The sequence below is a fragment of the Apium graveolens genome, chromosome 4 (assembly GCF_009905375.1).
Source record: "Apium graveolens cultivar Ventura chromosome 4, ASM990537v1, whole genome shotgun sequence".
Taxonomy (NCBI): Eukaryota; Viridiplantae; Streptophyta; class Magnoliopsida; order Apiales; family Apiaceae; genus Apium; species Apium graveolens.
Window position 1 is genome coordinate 290675737 of NC_133650.1, and position 21487 is coordinate 290697223.

A 21487-nucleotide genomic window follows, 5' to 3' on the forward strand; every position below is an offset into this window, starting at 1 on the left:
GTTTTGGTGGAAAAGGACCCAAAGTGTTCATCAATAGCTTTTCTGACACCCTCCATGAGAAGAAATGAAGGCTCATACCTAGCAGAATAAATTTGATCTAGCTTGACCCTGGTATCATTTGAATTTGTGATATGAGCTTGAACTTGATCAAACAGGGCCTTGAAAGAGCTCCTCATTTTTGACACTTCCTTGTCTATGGAGGCCAGATCCATCCTTGACATTTGCTCAGTGAAATACTGGAATTGATTTTGGATGTCCTTTTGAGAAGGCACAATGTCATCCATCTTTTCCTTGATCAACCTCCTGACTTTATATTCATGTCCAGTCAATTTTACTTCAAGGGCCTTTCCAAAGAGATGGAAAGCCTTGAGTTGAGCTTTATGCACATCCATAATGGCATCATAGACTTCAGGAGGAGTGAGAGTTTTAGCATTGCTGCCCAAGATAGTTATGTATTCTCTCCTGAATCTAGCCAAGACTTCATCCATTTCTGCCACATGATCACCAGACAACCAGGCATCTACATTTCCATCCTCTTCAGCCTCATCTACTATCTTCTCCTTCTGTTGTTCAACCTCTTCATTGAAGCATAACAGTATAGCTTGATAGTCCTGGTTCCCCATGTCTGAAGTGAGCAATTACTGAGAAAGATTGGCCAAGCCTGAGAATTGATCTACCAACATGTATTCAACTGTAGAAGGTTGAGCTTCCATATCTTGTAGCCATTGTGCCATGACATGTGGTTTGTTGGGTTGAGATGTGGATGACTGTTGAGAAATGTTCACAGTACCACCTGTGACTGAAGTCACAGTTTGACTCACAGATAGATCTGTGGTTTTGACAGTTTGTTGTTCACCACATGTGGTAGGAACCTCCATTGGAATTGGAGAGGATTTGACTGGGTTATTGTCATGTACACCAGCCTCAAAACTTTGTGCACCTTGCAGAGCACTGTCACATAAATGTGATGGACTTGCCTCTCCCATATCAGGGTCATTGGCAATTGTACTCCTAGCTTCAACTGTGAAGGCAATTTCACATAGATGAATAGGTTTGAGGGTAGTACTCTTGAGGGGAGTTGTTCCTTCTAGAGGAACCTCCAATTGAATTGGAGAGGATTTAGATAGCTCTCCCTCAAGAGTACTACCCTCAAACCTATTCATCTATGAAGATGATTATGCACATGAAGGTGTAAGAGTGACCATGGGGTCTTCAGTAAAAACTAATGAAACCCCCATGTTTGTGATGGTGTCATCAAGATCTACCCCAGCTAGTAGCCTCTCACCATCTAGATGTTGGTTCTGGGTGGTGAGTACAGTTTCATGAACCATGTCACTTGAGTGTTGGTGCACTTGAGAATCAGATTCAAGTGCTCTATATGATGAAGAAATTTGGGAGATTAGAGAAGTTTGCTCAGTTGTGAGTGTTGGCAGCTCCCCCTGAATGGATGAGGGAGCTTCAAGTGATGTGCCCTCACTGTGTGTGCCATCCTTATTTCTTCTACCGTACACTCTAGGTGCAGGTTGTGCTGACTCAGTACAAGATGCATTGGGGTGAATGCTCTTTTCAATAGATACACCCTGTTGAGAGGATGCATCTAGTGACTGTTTACTCCCCCTTTATTCAACTGTGCCCTTTTGGGAGGACACAGAGGTGTCTAGAGTGGTCAACTCTGGTAACTTACTCTTCTTTGGTTTCTTGACCAAGGGTGACTCTGGTTCAGTTTGAAGTATTTCACTCTCATTTACAACAACAAGGGTTGGTTCCTTTCTCTTCTTTTTACTCACTTCAGTCTTTTGAGAGACTAAAGTGGTTGGTTTGCTAACATCTAGAGGTGTAAAAGAAAGGACTGCATCCTTGGAAGGTCCCTGTTGGTGTGCCTATGTTTGTGCTTCCACAGGCTCAGGAACCATAGCTGAACTAGCAAATTTAGGAGCCCTCATGTCTGGCATAGGGTAAGGGTAAGTCCTGAATCTCTCCAACATAAATGGAGTGATTCTGAGACTCACACTCACCTTATTCTTTGAAGTAAGTGAGCCAAATATGATTTTGGACACTTGCTTGCAATTGCCAATTCTACTACAATCAATACCAGCTAACAAATGTATGTCATTGACTTTATGAGCTAAAGTAGACATAATAAACCTTGGCAAAAAGATTTCTTTACCTCTATTCTTCAAAGGTATAGTAAGCCTGGTAGCCAGCTCCTCCAGAATTAGACCTCCAACATTCAGATGCCTGTTATGAGCTATTGAGAACACCAGCTTCTGCACCACACTTGAGATGTTGTCAAAGCCAGTTTTTCTGCAAGTGAAAGCCCTCACTACAGAATCAAACACAAAGGACCATTCCTTCCTAAGGTTTGTTCTGTTCAGGCTTTCCAGGTTGATTGAGCCACTGTAGTTGATAAAGTCCATGAATTCACTCAACTCATCTGCAAGTTGGCATCTCTCCATAATTCTCAGTTGGCAATCCCAGGGATGTATTCACATCAGCAGCTGAAAACTCAATTTCCTGGCCTCCAATTGTGCATGTGACCACCATAGAAGTGACATTCTCTAGAACAATTGTCCTAGTTATAGATGATGTCCAAAATTCATGAAGAGCGTCCAAATACAGCACATGACTTGCAGTTAAAGCACCTGTAATGTAGGATTCAGAAAGAAACTTCACAAACCCCTTGAAACTATCAGGGGCTTGGTTAGCATCAAGAAAAGCAATAAAGTTAGTTCCCTTCTCTGGAATGATAGCTCTAACAATGTTTTGTGCCATTGTAGTGTTTAGAAGTAGTGGGTAAGAAAAACTTTTGAGAAAGGAGCAAAAACGAGAGAGAAATCGCCTTTTGTCTGAAAGCTAGGTCACTTGAGATCTCGAGAAGGTGTAAGTACAGTGTGTGTATCGAGAAGTATGGGTATTTATAGAAAAAGGTAAAATACTTATCGAGAAGTCAAATAAACATTTGATATTAAACTTATCGAGAAGTAATTTTAAGTATGAAAAAGGCACATTCGAGAAGTCAAGCGACCTATCGAGAACTCTGATAAATGCCCAGTTTGTCCAAAAAGGACCGAAATACTTCTAATTTATTTGAATTAAATCAAATTGAAATCAGAATAAATTTTCCTAAAGTATTTGTCTAAAATAATTCATTGAATTAAATTATTTTAGTTCTGAGTTATTGATAAATCTCAAAATTTCCTTGTCGAGAACTTTGTGAGTTAACACTATTAGAGAACTCTACATGGTCTTATCGATAAGTCATAATAGAGCTTATCGAGAAGTCATTCGAGAAGTCTGTAAATAGACTTATCGAGGACTCACTCGAGAACTCTAAAATGACTTGTCGATAAGTTATTTTGACTTATCGAGAACTCAGTTCTCTATACCTTTAAGTACTGTTTTTCTGCCTTGTGTTAATTTTACACATTTAAGATGTAAATTAACAACTAAGCAGTTTACTTAGAATTTTGAAATATTCTAAGTTAATTTTTGAGTTTTTAAGAAAGATAAATATACAGAGATTCTGAAATATTTATATTTCATATTTCAGTTAATTTCCAATTAAATCAAACTATGTTGATTTATAAGAAATTAATCTGCTGCAAAACATTAGCTGAGTTCTTGCCTTAGGATGAAGAATTGAGCATTCCAATTTCACTCACAAGTCTAGTGAAGGTTGTTTCATCCAAAGGTTTAGTAAAAATATCAGCTAATTGTTTCTCTGTTGGAACAAAAATGAGCTCAATTGTACCATTTGCAGCATGTTCCCTGATAAAATGGTACCTAACATCAATGTGCTTTGTTCTAGAATGATTAACTGGATTAGCTACTATAGATATGGCACTAGTATTGTCACACATAATAGGAATTTTGTGTAACACTATACCATAGTCCATTAGCTGATTTCTAATCCATAGCACCTGAGCACAACAACTTCCAGCAGCTATATATTCAGCCTCAGTTGTGGAAGTTGACACAGATTGCTGTTTCTTACTATACCATGACACAAGTCTTTGACCAAGAAATTAACAGCTTTCACTAGTACTTTTCCTATCAACCCTGCATCCAGCAAAATCTGCATTTGTGTATCCAACAGCTTCAAAATCAGTTCCCTTAGGATACCATAATCCCAAGTTTGGAGTTCCCTTTAAGTATCTGAAAATCCTTTTGACAACCATCAAATGTGATTCCTTTGGATTGGCTTGAAATCTGGCACATAGACAAGTAGCAAACATGATGTCTCGTCTACTAGTAGTCAAATACAGTAATGATCCAATCATCCCTCTATAGCTTGAAATATCTACACTCTTGCATTTCTTGTCTTCATCCAACTTGGTTGCAGTAGATATTGGTGTAGATGCTGGTGAGCTATCCACCTTACCAAATTTCTTCAATAAGTCATTCACGTATTTGGTTTGGCTGATAAAAATACCATCACTTCTTTGACTAACTTGAAGGCCAAGGAAGTAACTCAATTCTCCCATCATGCTCATTTCATACTCACTCTGCATTAGCCTAAAGAATCTTTGACAAAGCTTTTCATTTATAGATCCAAAGATGATATCATCCACATAGATTTGAACTAGGATCATATCTTCACCATGCTTCTTGTAGAAGAGAGTCTTATCAATAGTACCTCTGGTAAAACCATATTTGAGTAGAAATTCTGAAAGTGTGTCATACCAGGCTCTTGGTGTCTGTTTCAATCCATATAGAGCCTTAAGTAATTTATAAACAAAATTAGGAAATTCTGGATCTTCAAAGCCAGGTGGATGTTGCACATAAACTTCATCTTCTAGTTCACCATTGAGAAAAGCACTCTTGACATCCATTTGATACACCTTGAAATTTGAGTGTGCAACGAATGCCAGAAAAATTCTTATTGCTTCTAGTCTTGCAACAGGAGCAAAAGTCTCATCATAGTCAATTCCCTCTTCTTGTGAGTAGCCTTTAGCAACCAGCCTTGCTTTGTTTCTAGTAACAATTCCATTTTCATCCATTTTGTTCCTGTACACCCACTTAGTTCCAATTATGCTTCTGTTCTTTGATGCAGGGACTAATTTCCAAACTTTGTTTTTCTCAAACTGATCCAGCTCCTCCTGCATGGCACATATCCAGTCAGGATCCATTAGGGCTTCTTCAGTTTTCTTGGGCTCTACATGAGATTGAAAACATGCATGTAGGCATTCATTAGCAGTTGCACATCTAGTTCTCATACCAGCTGAGGGATCACCAATAATAGCTTCTACTGTATGACTCCTATCCCACTTTCTGGTGTGTGTCTGTTGACTAGTGCCTTCATAATTTTCTTCAGTATTACCATGACTGTCATTTCCATTTTCTCCTTCTCCCCCTGAATTTGTGCCATCAAATTCAGGTGTCTGAAGAGAGCTTTTATTTCCATGATTTTGTTCAGAGGTTTATTCATTTGTCACTTGTTGTGTCACAACTTCATCTTCCTCATCTGAATCACTATCAATGGTTAGATTTCCAAATGCAAGGGCTTCAGCATCATTTACATTAAGGTATTCCAAGCCTGGACACTTGTCATCATCAAAAGTCACATATGTGCTTTCCATAATTTTCTTTTGATCAATCACATAAACTTTATAGGCTGTTCTTTCCAATGAATATCCCAGAAAAATTGCTTCAAAAACTTTAGAGTTAAATTTTCCCACATATTCAGAGTTATCTTTTAGAATATAACACTTGCTTCCAAACACATGTAGATGTTTCACTGTAGGCTTCCTGTTAGACATGATTGAGTAGGGTGATTTTTCATGAACTTTGTTGATGATATATCTGTTTTGAGTGTAGCATGCAGTATTAACAGCCTCTTCCCAAAAACTAGTTGGCAACTGAGCATCTTGTAGCAAGGTTCTAGCAGCTTCAACCAATGTTCTATTTTTCCTCTCAACTACTCCATTCTGTTGAGGTGTTCTAGCTACTGAAAATTCTTGAACAATGCCTTTGCTTTTGCAGAATTCACTTAATGTTGAGTTTCTGAATTCTGTTCCATTATCACTTCTCAATCTTTTAACACTAACCTTTCCTTCAGCTTGCTTCTCAATTTTCTTGATGTGCTCAATTATAATGTTTGGAGTTTCATCTTTAGAGTACATGAACTCAACCCAAGTGTATCTTGAAAAATCATCAACCATGACAAAGGCATATTTGTTCCTTGAAATGGACAAGACATTTACTGGCCCAAACAAGTCCATGTGAATAAGTTGCAGAGGTGCACTTATGGAATTCACAGATTTTGACTTATGACTTGATCTTTTCATCTTTCCTTTCTGACAAGCTTCACAAACTTCCAGTTGAGTAAATTCCAGACTGGGCATGTCTCTCACAAGCTCCTTCTTGACTAAGGTGTTGATTGCTTTGAAATTCAAGTGAGATAGCTTTTTATGCCACAGTTTGCTTTGCTCTTCTGATGGCTTGGTGTAGAAACAACACACTCCTTCCTTATTTGTTGAATCTAAGTCTGCAACAAACAAGCTTCCCTTTCTTACTCCCTTAAGAGCAATTTCACCAGTCTTTTTGCTAATAAAAGCACAATCTTCTTTGTTGAAAACAACTTGAAAACCTCTGTCTGCAAATTGACTAACACTTAGAAGATTTACTTCTAATCCAGCAACTAGTGCTATATCTTCAATGACAACATTTCTAGAAACAATCTTGCCATATCCCATTGTGAATCCTTTGTTGTTGTCTCCAAAGGTCACCAAAGGGCCAGCCATCTCCTCAAATTGTGATAGCAGGGCCTTATCACCTGTCATATGCCTGGAACATCCACTATCAATGATCCATATGACCATATTCCCTTTGCCCTGCACACAATGAGGATTAAGTGTGTTTAGCTACCCAAGCTGTGTTGGGCACTTTCTTCTTGTTAACTGATTTTGCAGAAGTAGAATGAGAATTTTGAGATAAAATGGAATTCATAGACTGTTGAGCATTTTCCCTTTCAGATATAGAACCAACTTTTGATTCTATGAGATCAATTCTCAATTTGTAGCAACTCTTTTTCACTATCATGTTGCAGGGAATGCAGTCAAACTTGTCACAGAATGAATATGGATCATTTGCCTTAGTTTCCTTGTACTTGCAGACTCCTTTAGGTGGATTGCTAACAATCTTTTTACAAAGATGAGTTAGGTGATTCATTGATCCACAGTTCTCACATCTTTTTCTAGGAGCATCTACAACATAAGCAAAATTATTGCTTTTGTTTATCCCAAATTTTTCATTTCTATTCTTCTTTTTCTTTTTGACCTGTTCAGCTTTAATCTCCTTCACAGGCTTTTTAGTTTCTTGATTGGCTTTTGGTGTTTCAACAGAGATGGAAGACTGATTTGTCTCATCATTTTTCTTTTCCTTGTCCTCATCAGCTATCTCCTGTTTGATGATCAACTCTTCTTCACTGAAGTTCACTTCACATGCCTTAAACAAAGGTGATTCAACTTTCTTCAAAATAATTGGAACATCTTCAGTTTCAGTTGATTTCCCTTTATCACTGACAGACTTCCTCTTGTTGTTCAAATCCTCATAATCAAGACCAATGGTAATGTTTTCACATGGCTTGTTCTTTTCATGATATTGGCCAATCAAATCAGAAGCATTTCTGAAGGATTTCAGCTTCACTTCATTCTTCTCCAGCTTTTCTCTCAATACTGCTTTAATTTCACTTGCACACTTTAATTTGTTCTTTAAGTATGCATTTTCTTGCTTAGCAGTATCAAGCTCAACCAGCAACAATTCAGTCTCTTGTTTTTCACTCTCAAGTTTTTCATTGATCTTTTTTAATCTGCTAACTTCCTCATTTGCAGCAACCATGCTTGTATGAATGGGGAACATTTCTGTGCTCATCTTTTCAACAGTTTCCTTATATTAACTCACATTTAAATCAATTGTGGTAAGAGTTGGTACCTGTGATTTAGATGCTGAAGAATCTCCTTGCTCCAAGGCCATGAATGCATAGTTTCCAACTTCTTCATCTTCATAATTATCTGAATCATCCCAGCTCTTGCCCTCAGCAATATAAGCTTTCCCTTGTTGCTTCTTTAGAAGAGCATCATACTTTGCTTCCAATTCAAGATAGGCTTTATCTTTCTTTGCCTTCTTGGGTTTCCTACATTCTGTAACAAAATGGCCCAACTCATCACAGTTAAAGCACCTTATTTTTGATCTATCAACAGATCCAGTTTTGTAGCCAGTTTTGCTATCAGGAGTGTACTTTCCTTTTCCTTTCCAGCTGCTGTCTTTGTTGAAGGACTGTCCTTTGCTCTTGAAAAATCTTGGTTTCTTTACTCTAATATTAGAGAATTTTCTAGCCAAGTAAGCCATTGATTTGTCTAGCTCATCAAGCTCATCAAGAGTGTAGAACTCATCTTCTTCATCTAATTCCAGTATGACTTGCTCTTCAGTGTCATTGACTCTTTTCTCACTTGTAGAAATTGCTGGAGTTGGGGATCTTTGCTTATCATTAGAAGTCTGGCCATCATTCACAATCAGTGCACTTGAGCCATCCATTACATATCCTTGACCAGCCCTTAATGACTTCTTTTGAATCATTTCAAATTCATAAATTTTTAGAACCCCATAGAGCACTTCCAGTGTGATCCTACTCAGATCCCTTCCTTCTCTAATTGCAGAGATTTTCTGCTCCAAGTGATCAGGGAGAGTAAGCAAGAACTTCAAATTCACTTCTTCGACATCATAAAATTTATCATGAAGCTGCAAGTCATTTATCAGCTTATTAAACCCTTCAAACACATCAGTAATACCCTCCTTTGGTTTAACCATAAAACCCTCATACTGAGAAATCAATATCCTTCTTTGATTTGACCTAACCTCCTCATCTCCTTCACAAAGTATTTCAATCTTTTCCCAGATCTGTTTAGCAGTGTCACAGTTGACAATGTTATTATACATTACATTGTAACATTGTCAAGTGACTCAATTAGTATCAGTTGCAAAGCACTGTCTAGAGAAACTTTCTCTCTTTCAGGTTCAGTATACTCAGAAGGATCCTTGAGAGCATAATGAGCTGGAATAACCATATCTCCATATGTGGTTTACTCGATTCTAACTATAGGAGTGAAGGGCCCGTTCTTGAGGATACCAAAAGATGATTGGCCATTCTTATAAACAACAACATTTTCTTTTTCCATAAAGCGTAATTGGCCTTATCAAAGGGAGGAATCTTGATACTACTGATTTTCTGTGTATTCATTTTTCCAAGATCTAATCTGTTTACTTTCAGATTTTGCTCTGATACCACTTGTTAGGTATGAATACAACACAGAAGGGGGGGGGTGAATGTGTTTTGGCTTAAATGTTTGACTTTCGATCGACTTAGGCTTTAGCAGTTGGTAGTTGTTAATGATTTAGTAGAATGGATGTTAAACATAAATAGATGTGCAAATATGTAAAACAAAGATCTTCAAAACTCACTTAATTTTATATTAAAAATCAAGCAGTGTTTTGCTACAAAATCTCTAAGTTCTTGTTTTAGAACTTAGCTTCTTTCCTGAGAGAGAACACACAATTTTCTATTCTGATTGTTCTACTTAACTAGAGGACCAGTGTTAAATTTATAACTCAGTTAACTGCTGGTTTACACAGTGGATAATAAATATCCTATTAGCTTTTCTAAACTATCACTTGTCATTTCTATTTATAGAAAAACAAATCTTCCATTTCTGGCTTAGCATATATTTAGCATCCCGTGATTATTTTAATCTCCTCTGTCAGTTAATCTTTGTCATTGATCTTGCACATCTCTCAAGCTGCTTTTTGTAGACTTGTCAATCCAGTTGTGTGAATTGTTTGTTGATTTGCAACCTTGGATATTGAACTGTTCTGCAATTCTGTACTTAGAGAAATTTCTTCACTTCGAGATCTCCAATTAAGCTGTAGAGAACTCGACATCTCGATAGGCATGTTGGCTTGTCGATATCTCTGAAACTTCATTGTTAACTTGACTTATCGACAACTCTGAGTTCTCTAGTGAATTTTGGTTTATCGATAACTCTGAGTTCTCTAATGGACTTTGGCTTATCGATAACTCAGAGTTCTCTAATGAATATATACTTGTCGATATCTCTGAGTTCTCGAATGGGTATCTGACTTATCGATATCTCCAATAGCAATTCCTGAGTTCTCTACACCCGGTGGATGTTGCTTATCCGTCGGGTAGACATTGCTCATCCGTCGAGTAGATATTGCTCATCCGCCGGGTAGACATTGCTCATCCGGCGGTACTCTCTGGAGTTTAAATGACTTATTGATAAGTCATTCTGGAGTTCTCGAATGATTTCTTTATAACACTAATTCTGTGACTTGTAGAGATCTTGACTTAGAATATTTTATACCAAACAGATTTATTCAACTCCAAGCTTCTTCATAATTCTTCTGAGGCATGATCTTCTTGATCTTCTTCCAGATAGAATTCTTAGGCTTGACATTGTTTAGAGAAAAATGCTCCAGTCTGCTCCATTTATATTTTACAGACATTAAGTGTTACAAGTATGAATTACAGATTAAGGTTACAATACAACTAATCTTAGGGTTGTCAGTATGACTTAGTCTTGTTATAATATAGGCATGTCTTACACAACAACTGACGCCCACCTCGGAATGATGGAGTTAAGATTAATTCTGATGCTGCTATATTCGAACAATCTAATTGCTACAACCATGCTTTTGTAGTTAGAAATTATCACGGTCATTTAATAGAAGCAAAGTCGAAATGCCTCCCAAATAATCCCTCTCCCGAGCTAGCTGAAGCTTATGGAGTTCGAGAGGCCTTAAGCTGAATCAAAGAGATGCAGTACTCGAATGTGAAGCTTGAAACAGACTGTCTTCAGTTATTCAGCTTATCAGATCATCTGTTAAAAGTTCCTCGTATTTAGGCAGGGTTATTGAAGAGTGTAAGGCCGTATTGGTGAGTTTAAAAGCCAAAAATGTGCTTATTAGATTTGTTAAACATTCAACAGTGTCTCGTTTCCTAGCGAGGCATAACTGTTCAATAGCTGATCATATTTGGAGAGTGGGGGATTTCCACTCCGAATTCCAGCATATACTGTCGTATGATTTAAGAAGCTAATGAAATCGCTTATTCTTGTGGCAAAAAAAAACTTCTAAACTAATCTATAGATTTACTTCCAGAATAAAATGTTCATAATTGGTGTAAATTAAAATTATTAGTTAATATACACTTTGGCAACAAAAATAATTAATATTACAATACTTGCATATGTACGCCGAACCCCCAGAGATAAAAGGACACGTACTCAACACAGGGCCGCATATGAGACAATTGTTCTCAGCGTTAGCGTGTGTATAATAATACTCCAGTACTTGCATACAGTTAGCACAAACACAATCAGTTCCTGCGATCAGATCCAATCAGCAATCTTCAAATCATCATGTCTTCTTCTTCATTCAGCGGCGATGAAACGGCTCCTTTCTTTGGCTTCCTCGGCGCAGCAGCCGCTTTAGTCTTCTCCTGTAATCCCCCCGCCCTCTCTCTCTCTCTTCTCTCTCTCTCTCTCTCTCTCTCCCTCCCTCCCTCCCTCTCTGCCTCTCTCTCTCCCGCTCTCTCTCTTTCTCTCTCCCGCTCTCTCATCCTCCCCCCCTCTCTCTCTCCCTCTGAATTTGTATGTAGACCTTGTAATAATGTCTACATGTGATTGTTGTTTTAGGTATGGGAGCTGCTTATGGAACAGCCAAGAGTGGAGTGGGAGTGGCATCAATGGGAGTGATGAGACCTGAGCTGGTGATGAAATCGATAGTTCCCGTTGTTATGGCTGGAGTGTTGGGGATTTATGGGCTTATTATAGCTGTTATTATTAGTACTGGGATTAATCCTAAGGCTAAGTCTTATTATTTGTTTGATGGGTATGCACATCTTTCATCTGGTCTTGCTTGTGGTCTTGCTGGTCTTTCTGCTGGTATGGCTATCGGTATTGTTGGTGATGCCGGTGTTAGGTATTCGTTCTTTTTCGTCTTCTCATGTTGGTTATTGATATTATTGGTGCATTATTTGTTGTTTATGTGGATATCTGCGAGTGTGCTTAAATTGTTACTTTGTGATTGGGAGTAGTATGAGTGAGTTCGGCGTGTTTATGTCATTGTTTATGTCATTGTTGATGCTTGGCTTTAAAATAGAAGGTTATTATGAAACACTATTAAAGGTTTTAAGTGATTTATATATGTCTACGAGGTTGTGTTTGAGGGATTAGGGAGGTTTGAAATCATTAAGCATTAAGATGATTCTAGTGAAGTAAATGCTGTGTTAGCTAAAAAGGAACATTGATTAAAAAATGTAGAATATGTCATATGCAGGACCATTTAACTCCAATAATAAAAGCAAAATGAAAACTTCATGCTTACAATATCGATTAACTATTATATAGTAATACATTAAAAAAAGTAAGTTCGGACCTTTATAAATCCAAAACTACAAAAGCGATCACCCTAGAATAATAAATCTCCATGCTAACAATCACAATGTGGGAATGATCTATTAGATACACATGTATAGATATATAATAGATGTATATATTTAAGAAATAACGGAGAAATGATCGATACCCTTGCATGAATGAACTCCCCAATTCTGCCATTGGAGAACCTCTCAATAACCTAGGGCCACGACCCATTTTGGACTTGAATTCAAATGTCCTAATTCCATTTTCCCCATCAGAGGAAATGTCTATTCCACCATAAATCCTAACCAAAACTTTTCTTGATCTCTCTGTTCTGTGGCCACTTAATCTGAAAAACTGATTTGTCGTAGCTTTTTTAACTCGAATTACCTGCGTCTAAATATGGTGTGTTTACATAGTGTCAATGCTTGGCAAATGTAATTTAAAATAGAAGGTTTTTTATGAGGCACTATTAAGGGTTGTCAGTGATTTATGTTTAGGAGGTGTTGGAAGGATCAGTAAGGTTTGAAAACATCAAGATGATTCCAGTGAAGTAAATGCTTTGTTAGCTAAAAAGGAACATTGATAAAAAAATGTAGAATATGTCATATGCAGTGGCGGACGCAGAAATAATATCTAGGGCGGTCCGAAAAAAAATGAAAATATTAATTTTTTTTTACATAATTTGTACTATAAATATAAAGACAAATTTAAATTAAAAAAATAAGATTTTTGTTATAATTGAATTACATAAACAAAATTAAAAAGGTTAGAATTTAGTTGAAATTTGATGTCGGATTTGATATACATACACAAGAATGAAAAAAGAGCAACTAACAAACAGTTGAGAGGGATGGAAGTATGGAACCCTGGTCTTCAAGATAGAAAACTGCTCCATTCCCTGGTCTTCAAGATAGAAAACTGCTCCATTCCCTGGTCTTCAAGATAGAAAACTGCTCCATTTACCAGCTGATCTGTAGTCGGAAAATGTTTTACATACACTACCTAGGATGTTAAATCTCAGGGGGGGGGCATGGACCCCCTAGATCCGCCTCTGGTCATATGCAGCACCATGTTACTCCATGATTTGGATAATTTTAATGTTCATCCTCTTGAGAAGCTCCTGTTTTTTAATGTTTTATTTTTCATGATGCCTGATTGTAGTCTTGGTTCTTGAATCTTGAGGAAAATTTCTTTATATAGGTAGTGTGCAGATTAATGGTAGAGGTCTTTCACCCTTTGATTCTTTTAAATATTTTTATAGAAAAGCATAAGTATTGACAATTCTTACTTTTTACTCCTGAAAAATAATTGTTTTTATTTGCGTCCAAGTCCTGCTACGAGTTTAATATGCTATGTGTACGGGGTTTTCTGAATTATTTAATGCGGACACCAAAAGAGAGACTTTTACTACTGTATTACATCATGCTAGCCACTAAATTCCTTTAGTTTCTATTTTGAACATTCCTGGCTACAGAAGTTTTTGCGATTTTATCTATTATGTGTAAATGTGCTTATATTATTCCTTTTTTTTCATTATCTTCCAGAGCTAATGCACAACAGCCAAAACTTTTTGTTGGTATGATTCTCATTCTCATTTTCGCTGAAGCTCTGGCTTTATATGGCCTAATCGTTGGAATCATCCTCTCATCTAGAGCTGGTCAGTCTAGAGCAGATTAAGAGTATTCCTGCTACCAAAGAGTAGGTTGGTTTATTAATCTACTAGTACTACTGTGGTGAGTATTCAAACTCAAAAGATATTCTCTTTGTTATGGGAGAGGTTGCTGTTACTCTATATTCGTATTGTAAATTAGGGGTATTCTTAAATAATGGTTTTTGTTCAATCTCTTTCACAAACCTAGTTTGGTCCTCTTTGTATATGTCCTGTTTAACGGGTTCTTTTTATCTCAAGTTGAGTTGCGATCTTGCAATTTGGAGAGACTATAACAGATGTATCTTGAATTGTTGAATTTTTGATGTTACATTAGTAGTTATGTACCCGTTTGAGAAATTTTAAAATAAGAAACTTATAACTTAAAATGAATAAGTAACTTAAAAGTGATAAGTAAATGAACACTTATAAGTTATATAAGTGTTTGGATAATTTTGCTTACAAGTCAGAATTTTTTTAACTTGAATGAGCTAAAATAATTAATTTTTAAATATAATTATCTCAATTCATAAATTTTAAATTAGATTAACATTTAAAACATATATTTTAAAATTAAAGTTAATAAAATGGCGAAAAATCAAAAGAAGTTGAAAAAAAATACGTCGTTATTAACATTTCACTTATCAGCTTATAAGTTGTAAATTCAACTTTTATAAGTTGGGTCGACAAACACTCGTTAATAAGTTGTTATGAGCCAGAATTAGCTTATAAGTAAGCACACAAACAGCCCCTATGTATGGGCGATCTGTAAGACTTATTTAACATCATCATCCTGAACTTCTAAATTACCTAATTATAACTAGTGCAGTGCACTGTCAAACTTTACTTGAAGTTGAACTTTCAAAAATCTAAATCTACTAGGTTACTGTTCATTTGGCTTAGTGGTTTGGCCTGTGTGCCGGTGTTAGTTATTTGTTTGTTGCGGCTAAGTGGATGCTCCGCTCCGCAGGGCCTTCTCTAATAGGAAAATTGCTTTAATCATCATAAGAAACAATGATCTATTTATTTTTGAATTAAACCATCAACAATTTAAAGCTGATAAATGGATTGAACAAAAGCCCCATATTTTTCTCTCCCCGATACGACCCGATTGACCGCTCTACTCAAAAGTGACGAAAAGATGCAAAGGTTTCGCTATTAGTAAGCACTCCCCTAGTTTTGACTCGCCCAGTAGAAACTGTGCCTTCTCTTTCCATTGGTCAAGCTTCTAACTGCTGCTTCTAATTGGGAATATACGATCTACTCTTTATTTTTGTCGCCCGGCTTTCCGAAGGAGGATCTTTCTTTTGGCTTTGCTGAAAATCTATGTATTTTTTTTAGTTAGAATTGATAACACATCTCAGCCGTTCGATTTAGAATTCTAGTTGGAGACGAGATTATTTCAAAATATGTATATGCAAAGCAGCTTAGGGAACTTATAACTTGTAGCCAAGTTTTTCTGTTCCCTCTGATATACTAATATTGGACGTTAGCCAATGTATATTTAGCAATTTCATCTCTACACGAAACTACATTTCAATTTTTGAAAGAAATGAAATTTCATTAACGTAATCTATCCTAAATGCCTTTTGCATGAATGTTTATGTTTCTTGAATGTCCATGCTTACTACTCCCTCCATCCCATTTTACTTCTCATATTTGAATTTATACGGTCAAATTGACTCGAGTTTGACCGAAGTTTATTAAAAATTCATAATTGAACAAAATAAAAAAATTACATAACCGGAAAGTAAATTTAATTTACTTTAATATATAATTTCTAGTTTTTTAAAATAATATAAGAGTAATATGTAATCTTTGGTCAAAAATTGATCAATTTTTTTTTTCTAAATAAAAATTGGTCAATTTAATTTTTATAAAAGAAATTGTGACAACTAAAATGGGATAGAGAGAGTATTATTTACTTTATCTAACATATAATTATATATATAATAAATTTTAAATTCCGCGCCGTGTAAGTTAACACATCACCGGCCACCATTCGAATTACGAGTAATTTATAAAAAATCGACATTCGAATAACGATAAATTTTTTACCGTAAGGCTCCCTGAATAACAAGACGAATATGTAGCATGTAACTTTTCTTAACCCACGAAACATTTATATTTTTTCTTGCACTTATATTAGTTTTCATGAGTATAAACAATTTAATCCGAAATAAATTGGGCAAAAGCATAAGGAAGTGCACAATAAGAACGCGTGGCGTACAAGGAAATGGAAACACACAAAGGAGGAGGACAAAAGGAATAAAAGGCTGCTTCATTTACAATATCAATATGGACGGCTCATTACGGACGTCCCATATTTTTCTATCTTCGTTAACGCATTCATATTTTCATCTCCACCCTTTTTTTCAGATTGTTCTTCATCTTTCTCGTTGTTTTTTCCTACGCAGAAAGAATTAACGAGGGCGGTGACGGGACCGCGCCTGCATTTCATTTCATCTCACTACATTTTTCACCCTCAGGAAGCTACACCAAGCTAACTTCCCGTAATATATAGGCATTGCATCAAATCGCTCCTGATTCATCATTTGTTTTCTTTCTTTTCTTAATAGATAGTGAGATATTTATATTTGTGTAAATAATGGCAACGGTGTTGCCAACAAAGAGTTCCTCATCGTTGATACAAACAGAGAGCTCATCAATGGCGTTACAAACAGAGAGCTCATCAATGGCAATACAAACAGAGAGCTCGTCCGTAATCCAGACGCCTGAGGAAGAGACACCAAGAACAAATGCAAAAGCTAAAAAGAAATCATTAGCAGCGTCACGGTGGGCAACTGTTCTACGCTGGATTCCTACTTCTACCGATCATATTATTGCTGCCGAGAAGCGCCTTCTTTCTCTGGTTAAGTACGTTTATTTTTTGGCATTTGTATTGCTATGTTATTTAGGCCATTTTTTCAATATTTAGGAATTCTTTTCAATTTGTTCTTGTAATTTGCAATTAGCTCCTTAATTTACTACCTTTTTTGTACGTTCAAAAAAATTAGATGTCAAATCTTTATTCAAATTAATGACCAAGTCTAGTTGAAAACAATTTTTTAAAAATTTTGCAAGTAGCCAAGTACCTATTTGTACACTGTAAATTTCCAGAACAGTTTGAAATTGCAATGCATAAACCTAATCAGGATGAATTTTAATGAACTGAAAACCTATATTAAGTCCATGTGCTAGCAGCATCCTCACAAATTAAATCAGAAACATTGGATATTATATTCACCTTGATTGCACAATTCTGATGTTGCAACTCTTGCTTGTTGGTTCGCTTCAACACCAGGACTCCCTATACACAGGAAAAGGTTAGCATTGGCTCTGGACCACAAGGATCTAAAGTAAAGTGGTTTCGCTCTGTGAGCAATGAACCAAGATTCATCAACACCGTCACTTTTGAAAGCAAAGAGGACTCTCCCACTCTTGTAATGGTTCATGGATATGGTGCTTCTCAGGGTTTTTTCTTCCGCAACTTTGAGTTTCTTTCCAAGCATTTTAAAGTCATTGCTATTGATCAGCTCGGGTGAGAACTAGTTTGCTTTATGCATCATCGATTGTCATATGGCATTACACATAATTAAGCAGTAAACTTGATCATTTTATATTGTATGCATTTGTCATTGTTTCTATTAACCAATTAATCTGGTATGCTACATAGATGTGTTCTCCTTCAGTGTAAAATAAAAAATATTTTATCAATGGTAGGCTATGTAAAAAGGATGATGTGTGCTGTTTATGCAAAAGCACTAGAAACGCCTTATGTTCCATGTAATCGAAACATATCTTATTCCTGGAGTAGGGAATCTAGAGATCCTTTATTTTCCATATGAAGATGTTTTATATTGATGTCAAACTGCAGCACCTCCATATAGTATCCTTCTTAAAAATTTAAAACTATATAGAGTTAATTTTAGATTGAATTCCTGATATAAGCTGCACTTCTTTTGGCGTGACATCTTAAAGTTATTTTTATTATTGCTCTTCATGTCAGAAATTTTCTCCAGCTAATTATTTCTTTCCTATACAGTTGGGGTGGATCAAGCAGACCTGACTTTACTTGCAAAAGTACTGAAGGTTGGCTATTATCTTCTTGGACTACTTCTTGTGATTAATGTATCATGGCAATTCTAGCTTCTCCTAAACATTTATTTATCATTAGTCGTTATCCGTGTTAGACTGTTTTCTCACTTCCAAATTATATGCTACGGTTTTGTTACCTTAATGCAGACCTAGGTATATTGATTACTTAACCTTCAATCTGCTACAACCCTAATTTTTGTTTCTTATTCTAGTGTGATATAATTTAAAATGCAGAAACTGAGGCATGGTTTATTGATTCTCTTGAGGAATGGCGCAAATCTGTGAAGCTTAGCAGCTTCATTTTGCTTGGACATTCATTTGGAGGCTATGTAGCAGCCAAATACGCTCTGAAGGTCAGTACATTTTCGTGTAAAATACTGAATGTGATTAGTAGCAGTATGAGTTCAAATTTACCTCCAATGTTAATCATGTTTATTTTTGTAGTATCCTGAACACATAGAACATTTGATTCTAGTGGGAACTGCTGGTTTTTCATCGGAAACAGACCATAAATCTGAGGAATTTTCAAAATTCCGGTCAACTTGGAAGGGGGCTATTATAAAAAATTTATGGGAGTCAAATCTGACACCTTCCAAGGTTATCAGGTGATTAGCTTTACCTTGGTGGTGGTGGCGATTGCCCTTGTCTTTGCTTTGCTCTCAAGTTTAACATATACATTAGCAAGTTTGAACATAGATATTACAAGATACTTTGGTAATACCTACAGGTCCTCTCCGTCTAGACATCTAGTTCAGGCCTATCAGTCTATCACTGAATATTATTAAAGTGTATCATTTAGATCACATATTAACAAGTTATTACATTGCCTCACATATTCTTGCACTGATGTTGAGTTTCTTATAATGCAGAGGTTTAGGCCCCTGGGGTCCTGATTTGGTTCGTAAATATACAACAAACAGATTTGGCACCTGTTCATCTGGAGATGTTTTAAATGAGGAGGAATCCAAATTACTGACAGGTAGTACTTCATAATAACCCCTTTGGTCTACCGCACATTCTGAATCTTGAATTTGAAATATATTTTTTCAATTGAAGATTATGTATACCATACTCTCGCGGCCAAAGCTAGTGGAGAGCTATGCTTAAAATATATATTCTCCTTTGGAGCATTTGCACGGAGTCCGCTTCTGAACAGGTGGTTCATCTTAAATTGTATATTTAAAAAAACAAAAAGTGTCTATGATGACGATTTAGTAACCTGTTGTTTGTTTTGAATGTGAAGTGCATCGGAATGGAAAGTGCCAACCAGTTTTATATATGGCGTTTACGATTGGATGAACTATGAGGGGGCAGTAGAAGCTCGTAAGAAAATGAATGTCCCCTGCGATATTATTAGAGTTCCAAAGGTCTCTTGCTACTCCTGTTGTCTTATAACTCCTAGAATTTTCCAGGGTAAGAACTCGTAACAATACAACATAATATGTTACTAATAGTAGTCTTATGTGATTGCTGCAGGGTGGCCATTTTGTATTTGTAGATAATCCAATTGGTTTCCATTCCGCTGTCATGTATGTTTGCCGCAGGTTCTTCACTACTCATCCAAGCAACAAAATTCCCGAAGGTCTGGAATCTGTATAAACAAAACAGAGCCACTGTTGTACATTATTTCCGTGCACAGATAATGCTGCAATAATCTTGCATTCTTTCATATACAAGCTCTGGCCCTCTTCGTGGCTTGGCTTCCGTATCTTTATGTAAAGAACTTAAATTTTATCTGAATCAGGATGACCCAGTTACACTATATGATACTCCATCCGTTCCAATACATTCTTTATATTGGGAGACTGGGGATTGACATAGGCTTCATAAAGTATGGTTTCCTAAATATTTTTTTTTCTTTTAAATTAAAATATAATGTTCAAATTTTTATATAGAAAAAGAAAATTTTTAAAATAAATTATACAAAATTATACTTTATTTATAGTAGCCTTAAAATGAGGGTAAAAATGAGAAAAAAACATGTAAAGAATACGGGGTGAGCAGTTGTGTTGAATAGTTGTACAGATTTTCCACTTTTTGCTCAGTTTTTTTTGTAGTAACATGCATCTCTAAAATTGTCTTTCTGTCAAAAAAAACATGCATCTCCAAATGTGCTGTAACTGGCATTCAATACTAAGCCCTAATGTTTTTTTATAATCTTTACCAAAAACTTAGTAGCCTGATTTTAAATAAAGGATTTAATAAAGAAATATGCTTTTAATTTCTAATAAAGGATTTCAAATGACCTGATTTAAGTTTAAATTTTATATTCTTATATTTGTACTTATATTTGAATATTTAGGATTTTAAATGAAATCTAAATCCAATTTTTTTTTTTTGTTTCGAAACATGGTATTTGGCCAAATTCACAACTTCAATGAACTGGAGGTTCCCAAATAAGCAATATAATGTTTCAAGCTCTTAGTGAAGAGATCCCAAAATATATCTGATGAGACTACACTCGTATCCATAACTGTTCTGATGAGACTACACTCAAGAGTTAAGTCTACAGCCAACAAATGAGGTGGTGAAGGATGGAGAAAGAAAGATATATTTGCCGAAAGTGCTTTACAGACCACGACAGTCTCCAAAAGTCTGGTTTAATAAATTTGAATCATACTTCATCAGTGAGAGTTTTGAAAGTTGTATTAATGATAACACGCTATTCACAAAGAAAAATGAAGACGGTGACATTCTTATTGAAGACGTATATGCAGAGGACCTTTTTATTTTTGCTGGAAATAATGAGCGCATAATGCTTGGAACTAAAAATTTCAGTGAAGACGACATTTTATGTCTGATCATGATCGTATGAAATATTTCCTTCAAGTTGAAGTAGTGCAAAGCTCTCTATAAATCAAAGGAAGTATGCCAAATTGCCAGTGAGATACTCCAGAGACTGGGAATGAATCAATGTAAATCGGTTAACCTCTGAATTTTTGATACTACAACTAAAACTTTGACAAAAAACACACAACTAACGTAGCTGTTAAGGGGCCTTTAGAAGGTGGTTAGTTAGAAGGTGGTTAGTGTAAAAATAATATAAGATCCTATAAAAGACTTTAATCTATTACCTCGAGGTTTTAGAGCGACTGCGACTGGTTACTTAACATGATATCAGAGTCACAGTCCCCTCCCTACTACCTAACATTCTCATAATTTATTAAGGACACAAAATGCAAAATTATGTGGAAAAATACTTTCTCTAATATCTTGAAATTTTAGAGTAACTAGTTTTTTAATAGGTAGAAATCAAAATCGAGAATGAGAATGAAAGATACGAGAATGATGCAATGCGAAT

General features: G+C 36.0%; 2 protein-coding genes across 2 annotated transcripts; both read left to right on the forward strand.

Annotated features, from left to right (window-relative positions):
* The first annotated feature begins 11313 nt into the window (after positions 1-11313).
* LOC141721193 (V-type proton ATPase 16 kDa proteolipid subunit-like) lies at positions 11314-14281 on the forward strand. Its single transcript, XM_074523973.1, has 3 exons — positions 11314-11517; positions 11712-11997; positions 13985-14281. Exons 1-3 carry the CDS (start codon positions 11436-11438, stop codon positions 14115-14117), a joined length of 501 nt encoding a protein of 166 aa, XP_074380074.1. The 5' UTR covers positions 11314-11435; the 3' UTR covers positions 14118-14281.
* Positions 14282-16329: 2048 nt separating this feature from the next.
* LOC141721194 (1-acylglycerol-3-phosphate O-acyltransferase-like) lies at positions 16330-19948 on the forward strand. Its single transcript, XM_074523974.1, has 9 exons — positions 16330-16965; positions 17393-17629; positions 18134-18180; positions 18421-18539; positions 18631-18791; positions 19056-19165; positions 19243-19342; positions 19430-19553; positions 19663-19948. The coding sequence occupies exons 1-9, from the start codon at positions 16697-16699 to the stop codon at positions 19783-19785; spliced, it is 1290 nt and encodes a 429-aa protein (XP_074380075.1). The 5' UTR covers positions 16330-16696; the 3' UTR covers positions 19786-19948.
* Positions 19949-21487: the final 1539 nt, after the last annotated feature.

What these genes read in the sequence shown, in the direction of transcription:
- LOC141721193 (XM_074523973.1), top strand. Translation starts at nt 11,436, where the DNA reads ATGTCTTCTTCTTCATTCAGCGGCGATGAAACGGCTCCTTTCTTTGGC. An exon ending in AGCCGCTTTAGTCTTCTCCT is followed by an intron (nt 11,518 to 11,711) that starts GTAATCCCCCCG and finishes TTGTTGTTTTAG; the next exon opens with GTATGGGAGCTGCTTATGGA. An exon ending in GTTGGTGATGCCGGTGTTAG is followed by an intron (nt 11,998 to 13,984) that starts GTATTCGTTCTT and finishes ATTATCTTCCAG; the next exon opens with AGCTAATGCACAACAGCCAA.
- LOC141721194 (XM_074523974.1), top strand. Translation starts at nt 16,697, where the DNA reads ATGGCAACGGTGTTGCCAACAAAGAGTTCCTCATCGTTGATACAAACA. An exon ending in ACACCTTCCAAGGTTATCAG is followed by an intron (nt 18,792 to 19,055) that starts GTGATTAGCTTT and finishes CTTATAATGCAG; the next exon opens with AGGTTTAGGCCCCTGGGGTC. An exon ending in GGAATCCAAATTACTGACAG is followed by an intron (nt 19,166 to 19,242) that starts GTAGTACTTCAT and finishes TTTCAATTGAAG; the next exon opens with ATTATGTATACCATACTCTC.